The sequence below is a fragment of the Cryptomeria japonica genome, chromosome 10 (assembly GCF_030272615.1).
Source record: "Cryptomeria japonica chromosome 10, Sugi_1.0, whole genome shotgun sequence".
In the NCBI taxonomy this organism is placed as follows: domain Eukaryota; kingdom Viridiplantae; phylum Streptophyta; class Pinopsida; order Cupressales; family Cupressaceae; genus Cryptomeria; species Cryptomeria japonica.
Window position 1 is genome coordinate 209,119,482 of NC_081414.1, and position 21,929 is coordinate 209,141,410.

The window sequence follows — 21,929 nt, forward strand, 5'->3', positions numbered from 1 at the left end:
TATTTGCATAAACCAATCTATGATGATAATAATGTGGTCGTTAAGTTATTTGATGGATTTTCTTATCCTACCATTGGTTCTATTACACTCCCTATTAAGGTTCACACTAAATGTGTGGATGTCAACTTTGTTATCATTCCTTCATCCGAACAATTTCATGTGAAATTGGTCTATCCTTGGCTATCTTCCATGAAGGTTATTGCCTCTCCAATCCATAAGTGTTTGAAATTTTCCTTAATGCAGAAATCATAATTGTTAACCATAGCTTATTTCGACCAACAGAAAGAAGCCCAAGAATTCCTATTGATTACTTGTGGCCTCAACAATTTCAATCTCTTCCATCGAGAAGTGATGCTCTCTTTCAATCTTATAAAAATGGAAGAAAGATATGATCTTATCCTTAAGACAACCTCCCACTCCAAAACTTGATATCCCCATCATTCTTGAAGATGAAGTTCTTCCCTTGATGGATAGAACTAATCATCCTCCTAAGGAAGATTCCCAACCTATTCCTATGGATGAAACTATACCTTCTCCTAAGAAGAACAATAGTATTCTTCCTAAGGTTAGACTTGTAAATCCTCCTCATGATGGACTTGGTCTTCTTCCTACACCAAACATTCCTCCTTTATATGGTGCAGTTCCACCTCCTTGCTCTTATAGAGAGAAGAGACCTGCCTCTCCTCTTGTCCAACCTAAAACACCTCAACCTAAACCTCCAACCACCAAAGATGAGAATATTCCCCCTTCAACAAATATTCCTCCTTCTTCTCGGCCTTTCACTAAGACTCGATGAAATCGTTGTGCGAGAGAACACTAATGAAAGCATCGTGCTCAAGCTTGTGAAGTTGTTCCTCAAAATATTCAATCTCCTAAAACTCCAACAATTGACATGATTCCCTTTTCTCATAAGTAATATGTTGAACCTAAATCTCCAAATCATAAGTTGCAAAAAACATGTGATGGTTTTACTTCTATTCATGTTAGAGCTCCTCTTTCTATAAATCTTGATGAAGAAATAGGTGAAAATGTTGTCCATGATAGAAATACAACTCCCAATTCTTCTGATAGTGAATATGAATATGTTGATGTTGACAAACATTTATCAGTCGAATTTTCCAAAGCCTTAATCCTAGCTCCTAGAAATGAACAAAGTGACTTACGACATGAGCATAGTCCTTGTTTGGATCTTGTGATATCTCCATCTATTGTGCTTGATGTTGCTCCTCTGGCGTGTTTCCCGCCTTCCCGAAATAGTGATCAACAAGATCGGGAGGTGGATGTCGTGCTAGACTAGCTACATTAGCACCATAGATCCTCTACCTCTCTCTCTTTTCTTTTGTGACCATTCTTCTATGTGTATCCATGTTCTTCTATTTTCCCTAATAATGTCTACTTGAGGAAAATGCAAATCATTGAGATCTCTTTTGTTCTCTTTCATGTTGACTCAAAAGAGACGTATTCCCTTTCTTCCAAGGCAGTTTCCTTTCTTTGGGGAATGACGACTATTATATGCATATATATACATGATATACATGAATTATCATACAACATACTAACCCTGAGGAAAGCAAAGCCATCTTGTGCTATGTGTTTTGTGTTCATTATCCTTGGGTTTATTCCTCTATTAGGGGCTAAATCCTTGCGATAACATGTCCTCTCTCTCTTACTCTCTCTTAGGTGTATCCTACCTTAAAGAAATCACTCCCGATAAGGCGTGCATGATCACTTTAACATGGGGGCATACACTCTACTCATATTTTCCTTCTTGATACTTAAAGTTACTTAATTAACTCGGCTTTGCTTTGAATTTTTGGTATCCTTGCTTTTCATGAATCATAGTGAGGGGAACCTTACTACTTGCAGTCATGGTTCCTCCCTCTTGATCTTCCCTTGTACTTTGTCAATCGAAGTCATAAGATCCTTAGTGCATTGGGGGCTTGGTGTATCTTGCCTCCTTGATGTGGTGAAAGTTTTTCAATCTTGTTTCCTTGTAGTTTATCGGTAGTATTAGCGTATGCTTATACTCCCACTAAAGTGGGGGCTAAATGTAGTGTCATAAAATTGCAACCTTACAATTTTGAATCGCATTTGGGTCTTCATATTGGCAAATGAATCCCTAATCCTGATTGGAGACCCAAGACATGCTCATACAACCTAAAACATGCATTTCCTTGCACCCCGTATTTCTCTCCTGCACTTCCTGTCCTAAATTAGGGCAGGACAGGGGCATGGCTCCCTTTTCCCCCCTAGGATAAGGGTGTGTCCTTGCCCTATTTTGGGCCCCCTCCACTTAAATCCTGCATTGGGCTTGTCAATCATGAGCGGGAAAAAGTTTCCCTATGTCGACCTAAGACTGAAAATCAGTGAGAAACCCTAATTGGCAAGTATATAAGACACATTTTCCCCTCCTATTTGGATAAATCAATGAGTTCAAATAAGTTCGATAAGCAAAAAGTAAGGTAAACAAGCATTCAAGCATTCAAGTATCCTTTCAGTCATTAAGCATTTCATGTTTCCTTTCAAGGCTAGGTGTTGCATTCAAGTCAAGAATTCAACCATTGAAGAGGAGATCCATTTCAACATTTGAAAACATCATGTTTCACATATCCTTTCAAACAACTCTATCTGCATTTCAATTGCATCCTCTCTTGAGGTTAATTCTACTTCAAACATTTCCTTTCATTTACTTGCAAGTATTTTTCATCGTTTGTTTAATTCCAAATTGAGGTTTGACCTGAAGGCAAATCCCCAATCCCAACAACATTTCCTCTCTTTTATGTGTGTAGGTTGTAGGTGCCCAGTTGTATTTGCAATTTTAAACTTCATTTTCAAAGATGGAAAAACCCTTTTCGACGTGTAGAGTTTTTGGAGGACCAAGTACACTTTCAACCCGGTCCTGAAAACTTTAGCCCGAATTTACAGGGGAGCTTCGTCTTGACATTTTACTACTAGATCCAAGTGCACAACTTCATCTCGCATCTCTATCTTAAGTTATAATCATTTCTTTGCCATCTTTACACTTAGTCTCAAATTGTTTAATTCAACTTGTTCATTCTAAAAGAGGGGTACTTTGTCAATTCATTTAGCATTCAATCTCTTTCCATTGAGGTTGGATCTAGTCAATTCACCTCCCCTCTTTTAAATGTAATGTACGTGAGAAGTCGAAGGGAATCCTTTGTGAAATTTTCACTCCTTTCTTGAGGAGAGTAAATCTTTCCACTTGATCTCCTCTCATCACCTTTTTATCCACGTTACAACAACATTAACCTTTGTAGGTTCTATTTGGACTCATGAAATATAGTCTCCAATTTGATAAGTCAATCTATAACTAAGTACCACTTGTTCCTTAGATATGGGAACAAATCTATTAACACATAAGTAAAGCGTAAAACATCTAAGATTACTAGTAGGACTAAAACTCATAACCATATTAAAATATAAATGTCCACTTCCAACAACATAATAGATCATTAAATAACAGTTCTATAGGTGGTTGATAGTGTTATTGAAGAAGTCCAAAGGTAAGTGGTACTCTCCATCAATTCAAATTGATTGGACCACTTGTTTACTAGTTTAGATTAAATTTTGCCTTTGATGCAAGAAGCTACAAAATATTAGCTATAGGAGCAACTTTAGCTAGATTGGTCAAAATGTTGCATAACAAGTTAGCATGCAAAACATTGCAAACAATACTAGCTATCCTATCTTATCACATCACACAACCATTTTTAAGCATGGTATATTATATCATCATCCATTTAAATAGGCATATTAATGTGATCATATAAAGTCTAGGTAATGTAAAGAGTTAAGCGATAACTAAAGTTTTCAGTGCATATCTGACATAAGGTCTTAACTAAATTCAGATAGAAAGCTATGAAAATAGATAAAATAGAAACTCACCAGTCCTCTACCTAGTCACACCTGATTCTAGCTATCCTAACCCATTAATTAGATAAATATTTATTTATTTATTCAATCACTTTTCCTAGCCTAATATTACTAATTAAATAAATATTTATTATATATTTATTTATTTACCCTTATCATGTAACCCATTAATTAAATAAATGTCCATTATTTATTTAATTAATTTCATAATTCACCTTTATCCCTTTATCCTTATTCATTTAACATTAGCACTCCATCTTTCTTACATGAGTCATAATCTAAATTCATAGTCACGTGAAAAGTGTCCCACCTTTTACCCTTCACATGTTTAAGTAATCCTTGTCCTCATTCACTGAACCTGGACACCTATCCAAAAGTCGACCTAAAGTTATAGATCATATTCATCCATTTCAACTTAAACCTCTTAATCCTAGTAATTCCTATAAGGTTGTTTCCCTAAGTTATCTCAAGCCATATATCTTTCCCATAATGTGACACATTTCACATTACTATATATTTCAAGTCTAACCCTATTCATCCTTCAATCTAAGCCATCTATTGATCTTTTCATCTTAACCCTTGATTTTGCCACTTAAGATTTATATATCAAGAGGTATCCAATCCAATCTAGACATACTTATCAAACTCATGCTAATATTTTGATCATCTTATCACTATCATATCAAGGTTATGTTGGTCCATTGAGCACTCCACATATCAATAGAATATCAAATAGAACTAGGGTGTATTCTATTTTAAGCTCAATCAAGGAGAATTGAGATAGTTGAGGTATACATTTGATCTCTTTGTATTTCTCATGTTGTTTTGCTTCAACCTAGATTCTCACTCTCTCCACTTTTAAAAATAATATAAATTGGAAAACCTACATATCCAAAATAACATGAATATGAAAAGGAAGAGAAAAGTTGTTCAAGAGTGTTTAGATCATAGAAATACTAACTCCAAAACCTACATATGACCATTAAAAAAACACCTAGTACTTTCATGTCACTAAGGACTAGATCCATTAACCTAACATCAACACTCCATATAGTAATCCAAATAGCGTGTTCTTTCTCATGTGACTAGGGGGCCAAAAGAACCCATCAAACATAAACACCATTTCATTACACATGACCATGATGTAAAGTAATGTAGCTACCATGTAAGAGGATATTCGCATATTTCCAAACAAGAGCTTCACGTCACTACCATGTGAGAAGAAAACACATGATCAACTTTAGAAAAATAAGGTCCTCAACCATGAGAGTCCATTTCCCACCATAAATCCCATTGATTATCAATTTGAGAGTTAGATGGCATGGATTCCAATCTCAAGAATCTACAAAAAAAAATGTTAACACATAGAACGTCCACTATAATCCATCAGCCTACAACAAATCCTTAAAAAAATATGTCTTTGATACCAAATGTTGGATAAAAGATTAATATTTCATCCAATTGTTAATCTTCAAAGATCCATTCATATTAGGATATCAATGGTGAGATAAAATACTCATACCACTATATTAATATGGAAATATAAAATTGCATGTAAATTTAAAATTAGGTCACCTTAACATGAAATTACCACATGTGGAGTTTCAATCTCCCTATTATGCATAAATTGGTCACTTAAACATGCTTAAGGCAACCACCTTAGATGCAATTAAATCAACCATAAAAGGAAGATAACATTGTGTAATAAGGTAGTAGCAACAAAGAGGCACAAACCAACAACATAAGAAAGCAAGAAACACCAGAAGATCATCCCACAACACAAGATTTTCATGGAGAAACCCTTTAGAGAAAAAAATCCTCTACGAGTAGAGACTCCATACAATCCTTCCTTTCTCTTATTTAGTGTTCACTCCTTCAAAATTTTCAAATAGACATTTTACTCTATCTCATAATGTTCCTTTCTACCACAATTACCTTTACTATATAGAATTTTCACCCTCTAAATGGGGTGACCATTGGCCAACCTAGTTATCATATCCCAATGCCTCCCATCTAATAAACCAATCATTTAAGATATAGGATAATGTAGGTTGCAACCATTTTATTCACCTACCTAATCTGAGCACTTGGTTGTTGTTAGTTTCTAACTTGCCTAGTGGTTATTTTTTATAACCACGAGTTTTTTTAACTTTAATAATAGCCACACAAAGTGAAAAAATAACCTCATAGGAAGTTGGATATCTAAAACCATCATAACCTCAAAGATTATCTTTTGATAAATAATATTTTTTTGTCGATAAAATTTAGTTATTGACATTTGATAAAAAAAATTAATTACTTTAGCAATAAAACCTAACTACCATAGCAGTAAAAACCTACTAGTAATTTTTTTTAGTACTAATGGTGAATCCCTCATCCCTTATAAATAATTTACAATTAATATTATGAGTAATTATATATGACATATGATTTGCAAGGTTGACAAAACCTTAATCCTAATACACATAGTATTGGTTGAACTTACAATCAGAGGTATCATTTGGAGTCATATCATTTTTCACTTGTAGCCACTACAGAGGATATTTATATAATGCTGGGTGTACTTTCAACAAGGTGCTCACTTGTAGTCACAAGAGCGAGGACTTGTAGTAGTGTGGAAGGTGCATTTGACCTTGTTATAAAAACCAAATGAGCTATGATAGTTAGTGGTGTTACTCATACCAGTTAGAGGTTTGACCATGACAACTAGTTAGGCCTTTGCAACAACTAGGGATGAGTTATTGTCTGCACTTATAGTAATTATGGTAGTTGATAATGTTTGAGGTAGAACTAAGAGGTTATGCTACATGTGAATAATATTTATTAAATGTTTTCTTATAGCCAAAGAATTAAGGAGTGTTTGGATGGTGCATTGAGATCTCACCTAACTAACAAAAGAGGTCAGCATAATGATAAAAAAAGTGCATGGGAGGTTGTTGATATAGTTAAATGGAATTGGTAGAGAGGAAGAGAATTTACAAGTATGAAGGAAGTGACATAATCAATCTAGTTGCTAACACCAATGTTTTTCGATTATAGGGGTTGGTTATTAGGTACACATGAGTGTTGTTGGATGTCAATAAATAATGTTTATAAGTTTCTAGAGCTTATAATGGGGTTGCAAAATAGCCTAATAGGTTACAATACTATGAAATAGGTTACCATAAAACTATATGTCGGTAAAATATTTAAGAGAATTTTGGTGGTAATGTGTGTGCCCACATATGATATTAGGTTGTGTTTAATGCCCATGATGACATGAGTAGTCTGATAAGATAAGATTTTAAAGGAGGTCATATTTACTATATAAAGCAATTATTTGATTTTCATATTGGTGCTAAGAACTTGTCTTCTTAGACTACTTATAATAGTACCATGTGTGAGATGCCATATGCAAGCAATGAGAAGCTATAGAAAAAAAGGTTTTGTAGAGAACTAAGAGATACTAGGTTATTTGTATGAGGATAGAGGGAAAAAATAAGAAAGGCACAAAAGTCATTTGAGATATGAGTTGTGATTCCCAAAATCATTTAAGATATGAGTTGTGATTCCCAAAATCATTTAAGACAATGGAAAATGAAAGGAATAGAGAAAGAGATACAAAAGAAGGAGAGAGTGAGGTGGTAGTTGAACAATTGAGGAAGGCATAAAGGCATGATAGAGAACAATAGCAAGTATATTTCTTACCTATGTATGTACTTGTGATAAAAATAAATGAATGTTAAGGCATTTACTTCAATTTATAAAATGAAGAATAATGATTTCTAATATTGCTCCAAGTGTCATGCGTGGGATGGGTCTATGTGCATGAAGACCATGAACCTCTGGTGGAAATTTTGGTGTTTTTTGTGTTACTTTTCATAAAAAAAAATCTTGTTTGTTGGATTTATGCATGTGTGAGTGCATTATTGTTAGGGAATTTAAAACTTTAGTTATGATTTTTTGGCTTAAGTTCACTTAGTTGTGCTTTTAGTTTAGTTATAGTTGAGCTTTTTTCAACTCCTAATGCTTTCAGTTTAATTCTCCTAAATTTATCTTAGGTCAACTTTGTACTCTTTATCAAAGGACATCATTACACATTGTAATTTAAATTCGATAATCTTTTCTTTTAAGGAATATAGCTTTGTTTTGTTACTCTAATTTGTGGAAGGCGTTCTTCGTTTGGTATTTGATCTTGTAGGTGCTTGTGTTGGAAAATTCAACCTCTGAAAGAGAATCAACTAGATCTTGAGTGTGTCATATGGCGAGAAGCACCATAATCAAGTATCATGTTGAATTTTGCAACACAAGCTTGCAAGATCAAACACCAAACTAGAACACCTTCTACAAATAAAAGTAGCAAGATAAATATGCCATAATCTTGTAATCTTTACTTTTGAGGAATACAACATATTTTTCTTGCTACTTTCGTTTGTGGAAGGTGTTCTAGTTTGATATTTGATGTTGTAGGCTTGTGTTGCGAAATTCAACAATCAGAGCTCAATCTTTAATTCAACAATTACTACAAGTTCTCCTATAAAGATTGAATTAGTTTCTTTGAGTTACTACATGTGAGCGAGTCCATATAGATTTAGGATTGGTTCACTACATGTCCTCCTACAACATAGGTAATATTCTCACTTCTAAATTGTTGCATGTGTATTTGTTGTAAAATTTTCAAGGTTGGTTATTGTGTATTCATTTGAGTTATCCCCCAAGTTTGCATCATGAAATATACACAATACCAATTTTGATAAAATAAAATGTTATCTACTCTAACTGTGATGCCGAAATCAATTAGTTACTTGATAGCAAGACACTTCAATTTGCAACATGCAATATTATCCTATAATCCCTTAATAATAGTTTACCTTGGTTATCCAAAATATGGTGCTAATGTTGTAGAATGATTTGGTAATTGAAATCTTCCTACTCCCAAGCTTCCTCTATGTCTCCCTTATTAAGAAAGTCGATGCTATCCCAAAGAGCATGCCAACACAACTCTTGCTCTATTCCACATCAAAAATATTGTAGTATCCTATTGAGATGTCCTTGATTGTGGCCCTTATATTCGTTGACTTATTGCAAGGAACCTACCAAATGATATTATAATATAATTTCATTATGACCAACACCTCATCATTATTAACATCACACACATGGAGCCTTTATAAATTGCAAGCCCTTATATGCTCAACTAATGTCATGCATATTATTCATTGGGATAAAGAAAATATACTTTTTTTTAAAAAAGTTTGTTTAATATAGACAAAAGAGTTTGAGACAATAGTTAAAATTACTTGCTTTGTTATTTGTCAAAACAAAATACAACAAAATATTGATCCTGTGAAATAATATTGAACAACATTTTACATGTTACAACCAAACATTGTATATCCTATTAAGATAAATATCCTATCATGTCTATTAAAAGATATCAAGAAATATCAATCCCGCAAAACTTTTTTTATCTTAAATAATTTCAATTTAAACTTCTAAAACTATATCTATTAGCATCTTTTAAATAATAGTTTGTTAAGAGACATTTGATTTAATGACAAAATCCAAGTTATAAACACCTAGATAATATTGAGTTCAAATCTTTTACAATAATATTAAAATATACTTAAACTTAATATTATAACTTTAATTATGCACTTCTTTTTCTTTTTCTTTTTTAATTACTTAGATTCACTTAGTTAATATTTTAGATTCACTATTAGGTAGCAGATAATTGTTCAAAAATGTACAACATCAGGCCTTTATTTTCCCGAAGTAATTTGTAGGAGTCAATGGCCTGAGGCATTCATCTCTCCGCGCAATGCCATTCTCTGCTATGAGTATGTCTGTTTCGTGCAACGTGGCTCGATTTCATTCCAATATTAATATCTAATCCCTCTCCACATGGTTTAGTGTTGGAATCCTCAGGGGTATTCACTTTCTTTTACAGTAGCAATGGCAAATGCAATTGCTATTCCAACCACTTGTTTATATATATTATCTAACAAGATATACTCGTGCATGAGCAAGAGTACAGAACTCCAGAAGCAGAAGCCGAAAAAATCAATGCGCGTGACTTGTTGCATAAGGGAAACTGAAAATAGCAGTGTTAATGAAAGGTAACTCTTTAATTTCAGCTTTAGAACAAATTCAAATGTGTAAATTGAATTTCAAGAAAGACCTTTATGTCAGGTTGGGCACGTGTACCATAATAGAGTGTTTTTAGCATTGATTATCACATATCCTGTCGGGGTATTTCCTCCTTGCTGTGGATTTGAACAATTAGAAAAAAAGAAGATGAAAGCAATGTGTTTAGGAGCTTTCGTGGAATTACCGTTGGCTTTTAGTTGCCATTAATGGCAATCGACCTTTAACCTTTGCGTTGAGTTATCATATATTTGCATTTAGACATTTAATAGTTAAAATGTCTTTTTAGGCTGAGGCTGAGGCTGAGGCAGAGACTAGTTCGCTAGGGATTGTTTTGCAAATTTGCCATGCCATAGAGCTCAAACAGCTGAAATATTCTGTTTCAGCCTTGGTCGAAACAAAACTGTTGGCTGTTCAACTGCATAAATGTGTGAGTTGACAGCTCAATTGGTGAAGCCGATTGATTCCATATTGGAGTTTGTAGGACTTCCATTTTCTTGTCGGCATGACAACATGTTTGCTGTTTACGCGAGGCCACGCCACGCTATCCCATTACCTTTGGCCCCAACACTGTGCAGGCACACAAACTGACTGTTTTTTAGTGCCTTACGAGCTGTAAGATGCCGTGCTTGCTATTTATGTGAATGAATGAATGAATGAGTTTTAATGATATCCACGAGACCCAATGGCCTAAGGGACCCACAGGTTCGTTTATCCCAGTTTCAGATTCTTTTCCATGCTGGATCTTCTCTTGTGAATCTTGATTAAGAGGTTTGCTGATTTGTGAAGTCTTGACTCTTCAAAAAGATCATTTAGACTATCTACTTTTAATTCATTCCCAAACTGGCTGCGAATGTCTTCATACGCTGTACACTCCATAAGGAAATGCCATTCTGTTTCAACTGTCCTCTTGCTGCAAAACAGGCATGCTCTTTCCTCCCACTCTTCTTTAGGCACCTTCCATCTACCAGTTTCACATCTCAAATGGTGGGATCCAGTCCTTAATTGTGCAATTAGAATTTTGGCCTTACTGTTGATCACAGATCTCAAATATTCTTTTTTCTCATGTGCCCAAGTAGGGTCGAATTCTTTAATATAGTACGCTTTTTTCTTGCCTAGTTGGTTTATCCACATGGCCTTCCTAAATTTCTCTAAGACCCACTTTTTTATCTCCTCTTTGCTATTGGGGCAGTCGTGCAAATTTATGTCCCACTTGTTCATCCACTTGTTATTTAATTTCTTCCAAGTCTTTTTCCTACGACTTAAGTTTTCATCAACAATCAAGATGGGCCAACGGTGTTTATCCATACTTTCCACCTTTTTTAAGTAGCATAACAACCAAATGATCACCAAAGCCTCAATTGGGTACATACCGATCCCATCTCTTTTGGTCTAAATTATGGACTATGCATTGGTGATAGTTTTTAGTTCCTTAGGAGCCATAAAGGTAGTCATTGTAATAACATCTTTTATTACAAAAGGTACTTATTACACTCTCTCATCTTGCCCTTACTGGGAACCTTCTTAATGGATACAACTTTGAGACACCGTTGCAGATTCTGCATATCTCCCAAATAGATGATTTTCAACCTCCAAAAGAGCAAAATAAATTGGAAATTATTGAGCCATGCGTATGTACTTAGCCCTAGTATTTTAAGTACTAGTGTATAATAAAGTCCTAGCTAATTAAATCAGGGAAGGTTACTATATCATAGTGCCAGGAGCATCAAATTATTGTTATAATATGGCATATAGATATAAGAGTAAAAAAATCTCATGCATCCATTTTCACTGCACCCCCTCATTTACACAATATGCTGTTTAATCAACATCCTCCTCTATGATAGGGAATATTCTTTGAATAGTATGCTTGTCAAAAATAAACATCTAAATATTAGGTTCATAATATTATCCATAAGAATTTCCATACATAGCTGTGTAAATTACACATCAGAAAAAAAAAGCCCAAAGATTGTTAGCGTAAGGGCCTCATATGGAATTCCTTAGATGAGGTAAGTTTTGCCTGTAGGTCATACATGAACTTAGGTCACACATGAACTAGCCAACAATCATTTGTAACCATAAATATGATGATTGTAAATTCTAGAGCATGAAAATCTCGTGTAAATCAATTTTGACTCTTGAATCTCATTGTTAATGCATATTTCCTAAGTTACCGGTTCGGGTTCGAAGAACCCGGTACGCCAGTATGGCAAAATTTTGAAAAGGGGTTTGGGTTCGTTAGTACAAAAACATGTAAATTTTATATATATATATTTTGATATTTGTGAAGCCTATAAGCATGAATTAAATTTGCATGTCACATAGCATCATATAAACAACAAAACAAACATAAGCTTGTAATCATAGCATCATGATGATACCATAATAGCATCATATACATCAAGTTTAATATCAAAATGACAAAATATTCAAGTATTATTGTTTCAACTTTCAACAATATAAAGTTTAATCATCAAATGGATCATCTAATTCATCCTCCTCCTCCTCAATGACATTGACATTAGATGAGCCAATGCCACTTGCACTTGCACTATAAGTTGGCTCGATTTCCGAGTCATCAAATGTTAATGCAAGAAGCTGAGAAGTAGGAGCATCCAAATCAATATGCTCTGGCTCTATATCCCACATCATCGTTTCCCCTTGTGTGTAGTCATGTTGTTTGTGTGAAAGAAGATGTAGGTTGGAATGCACATATACTAAATTCTCCGCTCTTTTTGATAGCAGCCTATTGCGCTTTACTGAGTGGATGAAAGAGTATGTGCTCCAATTTCTTTCTGAAGCAGATGAACTAGCAACCTATGAAGACAAAGTAAACAATTAAAGTTATACATTAATAAAAATAAAATTACTAGCAACCTATGAAGACAAAGTAAACTATAAATAAACTAAAACTTGTAAATTTAAAATTTTAATTAATTAAACTTACTTGTGATAAAAATTTTATAGCGAGGGGTTGTAGGTGTTGGAAGCATGTGCCATGGAAGTACTACTAGCTATGAACATCCTTCTTGGATCTATGACAAAGTGCATCAACACTTAGACCATTCCCATTTGCGAATTCTATGAACTCATTTGTAACAACATCTCACAAATCATCATCAGGATATAGTCTAAGAAATGCTGCCTTGTACCCATCAAATACTTCTAGATCTCTCCATGGTGGAATCCTTCTTGGTTTATCAAGAAATTGATTGCTATAATACTTAGGTGTCAAGGCATAGGCAAGAAGATGCAAAGGAGTGGTCATCTTATTCCACCTTTCTACAATAATTGCTTCCAGTTCTTTGAAGAATTTCTCTTGGGGGTCGTTCTCTTTTTCATTTATAGTGACCTTTATTTTTTCAAGCATTGAGTCAATGCCATCATAAATCTCACCTATGCAAGGCCTATCCATTTCTGTATAGCGAATCATGCTCATGATGGGCTCAGTGATACTTAGGAGATATGTAACAAGATCCCACCATTTCTCATTCAATATTCTCTCCCTAATTTTTTCTGCCCTCTCAGTGCTACTCTGCTTCCATACAGTCCAATTGGTGCTGATCACCATATTGCACAGTACCACTCTAACTTTCACAAGTCGTCTTAAGACGATTGTGTTTGATGCAAAACGGGTCTCAGCAACCTATAACACAAATTAATGCCAAATGATTAAAAAATAAAGCCAAACTTTAAAGAAGAATATACAATGTAGCTTACACGATGATATTATGAACATTGAAAATTAAAAAAATCAGAAAATGTAAAATTAAATTACTATTTCACTTACCTTCAATAGCTCCAAATTCGAATAGGTTCTAAAAATCCCTTGAGACATGTGGTGGTTTGTGATGAACATCTGGATGTCCTCAGCCTCTGCATACACATCTCTGATCCATTTTATTTTTTGCCCAATCCTTTGTAGCATAAGCTTGAGTGAATGTACCGTCAAAGGTGTCCAAAAGATGTGATCATAGCATTGTTCAACCAACAAACCAGCAGCTCTACAATTTTTTGCATTGTTCGTTATGACTTGGACAACATTGCAGGGTCCCACTGACTCAATGGCGGAGATGAGAATTTCTGCAATAAATTGGCCATCTTTTATTTGGCCCTCACAATCCACAACTTTCAAAAACATTGCCCCTTTAGGGGACACTGCTATGACATTGATCAAGGGACGGTTTTTAGCATCTTTCCACCCATTTGAAACAATTGTTACACCTGTCTCAACCCATGAATCCCTTATGGGTTTCAATGCATCTTCAACCCTCTTCACCTCTTTCTCCAATAATGTTCCACGTACCTTCTCATAACTGGGGCCCTTATACCCTCTTGGAGCCTCATTAACACTTTTTATCATTTGCTTCCAATATGGGGAGAGAACAACATTGAAAGACAACCCATTTGCATAAATGCACCTTACTATATCTTCGTTAGCATTGTCTCTACTCTCATTTTAGAAAGCGGTTTCTAAAGGCCCCTTTGTTCTTTTACGTGTCAAGGGTGGTTCACTTTGAGGTTCATTTGTGGCAAAGAAGGGGTGGTCTTCTACTACAATATTGGGACTAGAAGGGGCTTGCATTCCCCTTGTTTTCTTTGATGCGGTTTGGTTCAATCTACGGACTTCTCTCTCTTTTGCCGCCTCATGTTCCCTAATATATTTTATCACCGTCTCATCTGGTATAGGTTTACCATCTTTTCCAGGGCATTTTTTGATGCCTCTTCCTTTTATTCCACACAAATGGCCTACCACCCGATAATATGAACTATTACGTTCAATACCACATCCTTGGCATCTCCAAAACGGAATCCCCCACCTCCTGGAAGTTGTTTTATAATGTCAACATACTTCCATGAGGGAGAATTTGGATCATTTCTTTGTTTTGCAATTATTTGTTCATTGCCAATGGAGGAAGATGTAGATGCCATTCTAGCTCCTATGGCAAGAAATAATATAAACATATTCAAAAACGAAAACTAAATAATGAAAAAAAATTCAAGTTTCATGTTTGACAATTTGTGAAACAAAAATAGTTGGAAAAAAATGTTAAAAAACCTACCTCTTGCAGCCAATGGAAGCTTGAAAATGTATGGAAATGATGCTGCAACACTTATTGAAGCTTCAAAAATCAGTCTTCAACTCCTCCTCTTTGATCTTGGAAGCCAAATTTTGTTCACCCTTTCTTCAACCTGCTCTCATAAAACTTTTGTTTGCAACACAAATGAGGTGAAATGAGTGAATATAATGTTTTAGAAGTCACTTTTAGGGTATAAGTTTCACTTTTTAGAAGGCGAAATTCAAAAAAAAATTGAACTTTGCATATATTTTGCTTTTCTGGGCCACCCGGGTTTGTCCTGGGTCCGCCTGGGTTTGACTGGGTTCAACCTGGGTTCGACCAGGTTCGAACAACCTCTGGGTTTTTCGAACCCTGGTCGAACCCAGTTTGAACCGGACCCGAACCAAGAACCCGTTCGAACCAGGACCAGTACCAGGGGGGTCCAAGGGCGAACCCGGTAACTTAGCATATTTGAAATGTCATTGTTAAGACAGGCATAAAAGAAGCAGATGAGGGAAACAATAGCCCTTTCTCTTATAATGAACAACCACTAGAGATATGATTACCCATATTAATGATAGGAAACAGCCTCTAGCAAGTGAAACCAAAATGGCTGCTTTCATACTGTGGAAAACCAGGGAAAGATTTGGTTACACAGCCACCTAAGCAAGGAGAATAAACAACTCATTTCATGATATTGAGTGGACCCTGCATAATAGTTATCATATCAATTAATTGAGTAACATTGAATTAAAGTAGGATGGCTTTCATTTCATTGTGTAATAGAAATTGGTAGGGAAATATGCAGATTACCTTCTTGGTCAATAAACAATTGCAGGAGACTCATTGTATTATAGTCTGCCGTTTCTGATGGAAAGATTTTTAACCTTAAGAGAATTACTCCTTCCTAGATGAAACAGTTGGGCTTAGGAACCCTCTTGATAACATGCATGCCATCTTGCTTTGCAACACAATACAAATATAAATAAAACCTTTATACATCTCTGTCTCTTACTGTCTGTGTGACGTAAAAGCATGTTGCTTGAACACAGAGGAATATTTTCAACGTTAGTTTTCTCTGAAGGAAGAACTCTTATGCTGCCACTCATCTTCTCAAGGAGTTTCAGGACCTCTACAGGCTTCTCTTTACAATAGGTAGCATTCGACAGGAGAGATTTTCCACCTTTGATGAGGCAATATTTGTTTGGTCTCCTATGCACTGCCTTTCAGTCATACATGTATGTTCTGCTCAAAACAGCACTACATATATCTAAAGGAGCAACATCTACCACTGTTTCATCAACAAATTTAGAACCAAATGAAAACCTCAATTTGCATCGCTTACTAAACAGGACATCATCATATTCTTTAACCCAACCCAACTGACAAGGCTCGGGCCCTGAACAGTTCGAAGGTCAATTTTATCAACCAAATCCTAAGCAGTCAAGTTAGTTTGAGAATGTGAATCAAATAATGCATTGACCTTAACACCATTCCCATGGATTTGATGTTAAACAATTCTTCTTCTACCAACAATTAACTTTTCTATTGGTGCAAGAAAATTCAGATTCCACTTCTGAAGTGCATTCAATAACCTTAGGTTCTTTAGCCTTTCAATTGAATTATAAGATTTCTTTTTACCCTTCTTACCTTGCTTGTGAGAGTTCTTTTCCATATGCAAATTCCAACAAGAGGACTCTTCATGACTATCCTTACCACAATGAAATGTGAATTTCTTCTTAGTACTAGTGGGATTCACCACCTTATTATTAGCTTTGGCTTCCTTATCCTTAGGAGAGGATGGAGGACTATATACCTCAAGGTAGTGAGCAAGAGCACATGCTTCTTCTATGTCCACTATTTTGGAAAACAAAATAGCTCTACAAAGATGGCTATGAAGGACCTCCTAATGTATTTTATTATGACTTCTTCATCTTGCACATCCTTTTCCATTTGAGCAATTGTTTGTAAAAAACCCCTACTGGAATATTATAACCAGACTTGGAATTCTTACATTTTTTGCAAAGTAGGCATTCCATCAAACAGTTGGCATATCTGCTGGTCTGAAATTATTTCATCTTGTAATGAAGAGAGTGATCACAAATTTTCATTCTAACATCACCTCCAGACTTTAATAATAATAAATCCTTCAAGCTAACATTATTGCATAATAATAGTCAACATATAATTCTTTTGTCAAGTTGACATGTTGCTGTTGTAGAATGACTTGCACCAAAAACTTACATATAACAGATATATATTGAATAGTTTGTGAATTGCTACAGAAAACTGCAAATTCAGAAAATTACAGAGACTTTGGTATGACAGAAAATATTATTATATAATTTTGCTGACCTTATGACAGCTTTCATCATCCCAAACAGCTATCAACTTTGTCTTCGAAGTGCTCCTTATATAATGTATGGCAGTCCCTCAAGTGGCTTGACCCTCAACCGTGTGTACGACATCCTTCAATAGGGAGATATGGCAGCATATGAGTTGTACAGCTGTATAAAGAGAGGGTGGTAGCCTTAATGAGCAGTGCTAGGGTTTGGTGGAACCTTTTGGAGAGCCATGTGAGCAAGGGAAAGGCCTTCATGCCTTAAATCCTTTTGATCCCCTTTGCTAGTATTAATAATGGTACAGCTGCTTATTTGAGCGCATGGAAAGGTATGTCTGGCCCTTTAACTCAACTAAAATATTTATTTTTTATCTCTGTGATTCACATGTACCCACAGCACAAAATCTCTGCTCATGCTCGCACTCACTGCACTTATGTTTCTGTTTATTTCACTATTTGCACACACCGACACAAATTTATTATTTGCTTGCAAATCACAATAAATTTGTACCTAGAACAAGTTATGCTGGCAACTGCAAACAAATTCCTTATTTCTCCGATCAACTGCACCTAAAACTCTTAATGAATTCACTCAGGATTGGCTGAAATGGGTTTTCTTCCAATCAACCAAGAAAGAGCCCAAGGGTTTTATCCTAGGATTTGCAACTTTTCTGAACCGAAAGCACAAGCTCTCAAAGCTCTCCAAGAAATAACTGTTGAACACACCCAGATGCTGAGAAGGGGTTGGGGGGGTGAATCAGCATTAACTTAAACTTAAACATCCATTCGCAAATTAAACATTAAATCTGACCTATCAAAAGAGAAAACTGAAACAAGGCATGCACCATACAAGAACACCAGGACTTTTATGTGGAAAACAGGGGGTGAATCAGCATTAACTTAAACTTAAACATCCATTCGCAAATTAAACATTAAATCTGACCTATCAAAAGAGAAAACTGAAACAAGGCATGCACCATACAAGAACACCAGGACTTTTATGTGGAAAACAGGGGGTGAATCAGCATTAACTTAAACTTAAACATCCATTCGCAAATTAAACATTAAATCTGACCTATCAAAAGAGAAAACTGAAACAAGGCATGCACCATACAAGAACACCAGGACTTTTATGTGAAAAACAGGGGGTGAATCAGCATTAACTTAAACTTAAACATCCATTCGCAAATTAAACATTAAATCTGACCTATCAAAAGAGAGAACTGAAACAAGGCATGCACCATACAAGAACACCAGGACTTTTATGTGGAAAACTGGGGGTGAATCAGCATTAACTTAAACTTAAACCATTCGCAAATTAAACATTAAATCTGACCTATCAAAAGAGAGAACTGAAACAAGGCATGCACCATACAAGAACACCAGGACTTTTATGTAGAAAACCCAATGAGGTAAAAACCACAGTGAGAGCTATCTCACAATATAACATGAATAAGTTTACAATATTTGTTTAAGGCTCACTACCTAAGGAAGCTCACTGCTCTCTAATGGACTTGCTGAGCAAGATACAATGATAAATGGAACTGCTGAGGAGACACACTATCTGCTAGCATGATACATGAAACATTTAATGAGAAAATAATGAACTGAACTGCTATAAGAGAAGCATCTGTCAGTTTGCTGGTGTTACTCCATCATATTGACTTCGCACACTTCATACTCAACTGATATATTTCTTACACACTTCATTCACTTAATTACCTTCACAAATGATTTATTTGTCTATAAATACCCTTGGCAACACTTCAAAACATCAATTAGGCTAGCTCCAAAAAGACCTTTCAAATGAAATGTGTGATACAATATAGGCCGGCTTCAAACACATGCATCATAAACAAAAATAGATTGCAGATCAACCCAAAGCATAACTGAAGCCCACACACATCTTAGTACATCCTCAAAAAACCAATAAGATAGGTCATGATCATCTGCAAATGAAGGAACCAATATTGTCGGTCCAAACAATATCATCACTGTCAACACTGTTAACTGTTTACCTTTACACCACCGGGGAGAAACCAAAAGCAACATGCGGATGGAGAAACCAAAAACAACATGTGGACCAAGAATTAAGTAATGCAGACCATCTACAATACTCTACAACCATCTCCAGAAGTAATTGATCATCAAATGTTGGTGCAAGTGGAGAAACACACTGAACTGATAGAAACAGAGTAATCCGGATAGACTGTTACACTTCAACATATAAGATATTGTACTGCAGTGCACGAAAGCAATTGAAACTCTCATTGCTGAATGCTTGTACCTTCCTGATCATATTTCCAAGTCCACACAAGCATACCAATCATTTCGGAGGAATGTGGAGCAAACTGGTGAACCACTGAGACACATAACTCTGTTAAACTGCAATCCAAAGATCAGTCAACCATAACTTTTTCTGTAGAGGATATAATGAAATAGAATCCTAGAAGTAATCACCTTAGTGATTGACAAATTTATCCCCAAAACCACAAGGCCAAACCATGCAAGGCGGAGGAATGCAGACCAAAATATTGACTGATAGACTTAGGAAATATACATTGTTTAAATCTAAGGGCTAACTCCCTTTATTATATACAAACAAAAAGTTACCTTATTGTTTGTTTTTTGGGCCGACCACACCTTGGCATATGATCCAGGGCATATATATAAATAAAGATTAGAATGCCAAGGAAAAAGGAAGAGATTAAATAATACATCATTAATGGGCAGCTATTCCAAAGGAATTTTGGATATGTAGTGATTATTAGAAGTAGTGGAATTTTGGATATGTAGTGATTATTAGAAGTAGTGGTTAATGTTTAAGTGCTAAGGCAGTAATCAAGATTCATAGAGGGCAGCGATTACAATTTATCTAAGACAGAAATCAGTAATGTCTCCAAGGGCAGTGGTTGACATGACCAATAGTTGTGTGTTTCTAAAAGGTTGTCTTTTTTTAAATGTTAGTTTTCATGATCAGATTATCCACAATAAACAGAAAACTAAAGTTGCACAGTAAAGCATACAAATAGAGAATCACACAACACAAGACTACCTTGGGAAAACCTCCCTCTTGGAGGAAAAACCCAGCAACAAATCAGATCTAGATCCTTTTATTAATTGTAGAATACAATGTCAATAAAGATCAGATTACTTATCTGATATAACTGTCAACCTAGGGCAGAATTAGAGTTACAGTCGTAACCCAGCTAGGGCACAATGTAACAGCAGAAGATAGCAGATTTATCTCTTTCTTAAATATCATCAGCATACAGCTTCCAGCTCTTCGTAGTTCTTCACTTAAGATTGCAGACCTAATGATGTTTGTAGACCTTCAAGAGGAACTTGCTATCCTCTTCAATGTATTCACTGTCCAAGATCGCATGTATGGCAAATGCTGATGGCAGAAGTAATTCGCTGATCTTCAGAGGTGGTTCACTTGCCTTCAATGAATATTCGCTAACCTCCAGATCTTGCAGAGCTAACTTCACTTTGATGATGATAAAACTGAATGATAAATGCATACACATTAATCTCTATTTATATTTGGCGTGGAGACCAATTCAAGTCATCTTCACCTTAAGTTTTGTGCCAAAACTTAATTACAATTATAGGGCTTACACGTTACCTTAAGTGATATAGGGTCGGCCCTATAATATGATGAACATGTTTCATGTTGCTTAGCGTGTAGGAGATAAAGGGCCCAACCCTATTCGAGTTTGTGCACATAGAGATAGGGCCTAGCCCTATTTACACGCCTCCTTAATGAAGCAGGGCCCAGCCCCCTTTTTGGGATTCGGACAACATTGGAATAGGGCCCAGCCCTATTTGTTTTACACATTACATATAAATACAATAGATAGTGCCCTATCCTATAAGGATTCGGATGATGCCTAAAGGCAATCCGAATCCTATTTATTTTCCTAACCTAGTTACAAAATCAACACTCCCTCTTAACTAGGGAGGAAAATAAATACATAACCAAATTCACATGGACAAACCCATGAACATTTACAAGGTTTAGGATTAGGGCCTAGCCCTAATAGTTCAATCAATATACAATTCGTGATTTGATCACGCAATTACATTACAATGAACCTTTACATGATCTTCTCTAGCAATGCCTGTTGAGGAAGAAGCCAACGCTTCATAACTTCACACTTTCCTGGGAACCTGCATATAACACCATTATCTTTCATATAACACCATTATCTTTCATCATGCACATCCACAGAGGATGAAAGAGACCTTTCCATATGCACACCTGCAATAATTAATACTCAAAGATATATATAACCATATAACATAAATCATGTACAACCGCAGAGGATACATAAACTTCTCCCAGAGAAGGACAATCTGTCACCTTGCACACTGCAGAGGGTGAACTCACCTTGCACTCCGTAGAGGGTGAGAGATAACCGCCACCTTGCACTCCGCAGAGGGTGGAAAGAACTGCTACCTTGCACTCCGCAGAGGGTGGGAAATAACCACCACCTTGCACT

General features: G+C 35.6%; 1 protein-coding gene across 4 annotated transcripts in view; it reads left to right on the top strand.

Annotated features, from left to right (window-relative positions):
- The first annotated feature begins 9,633 nt into the window (after positions 1-9,633).
- Positions 9,634-21,929, top strand: part of LOC131043342 (protein root UVB sensitive 5) — a 143,570-nt gene continuing 131,274 nt past the window's right edge. The window contains exon 1 of one of the 4 annotated variants that reach the window (XM_057976539.2): positions 9,634-9,992. In XM_057976539.2, the coding sequence (XP_057832522.2) occupies positions 9,829-9,992 (164 nt within the window). In that variant the 5' untranslated portion in view covers positions 9,634-9,828. The remainder of the gene's footprint in view (positions 9,993-21,929) is intronic. The other 3 variants (XM_057976538.2, XM_057976540.2, XM_057976542.2) reach the window with 3 other exon arrangements.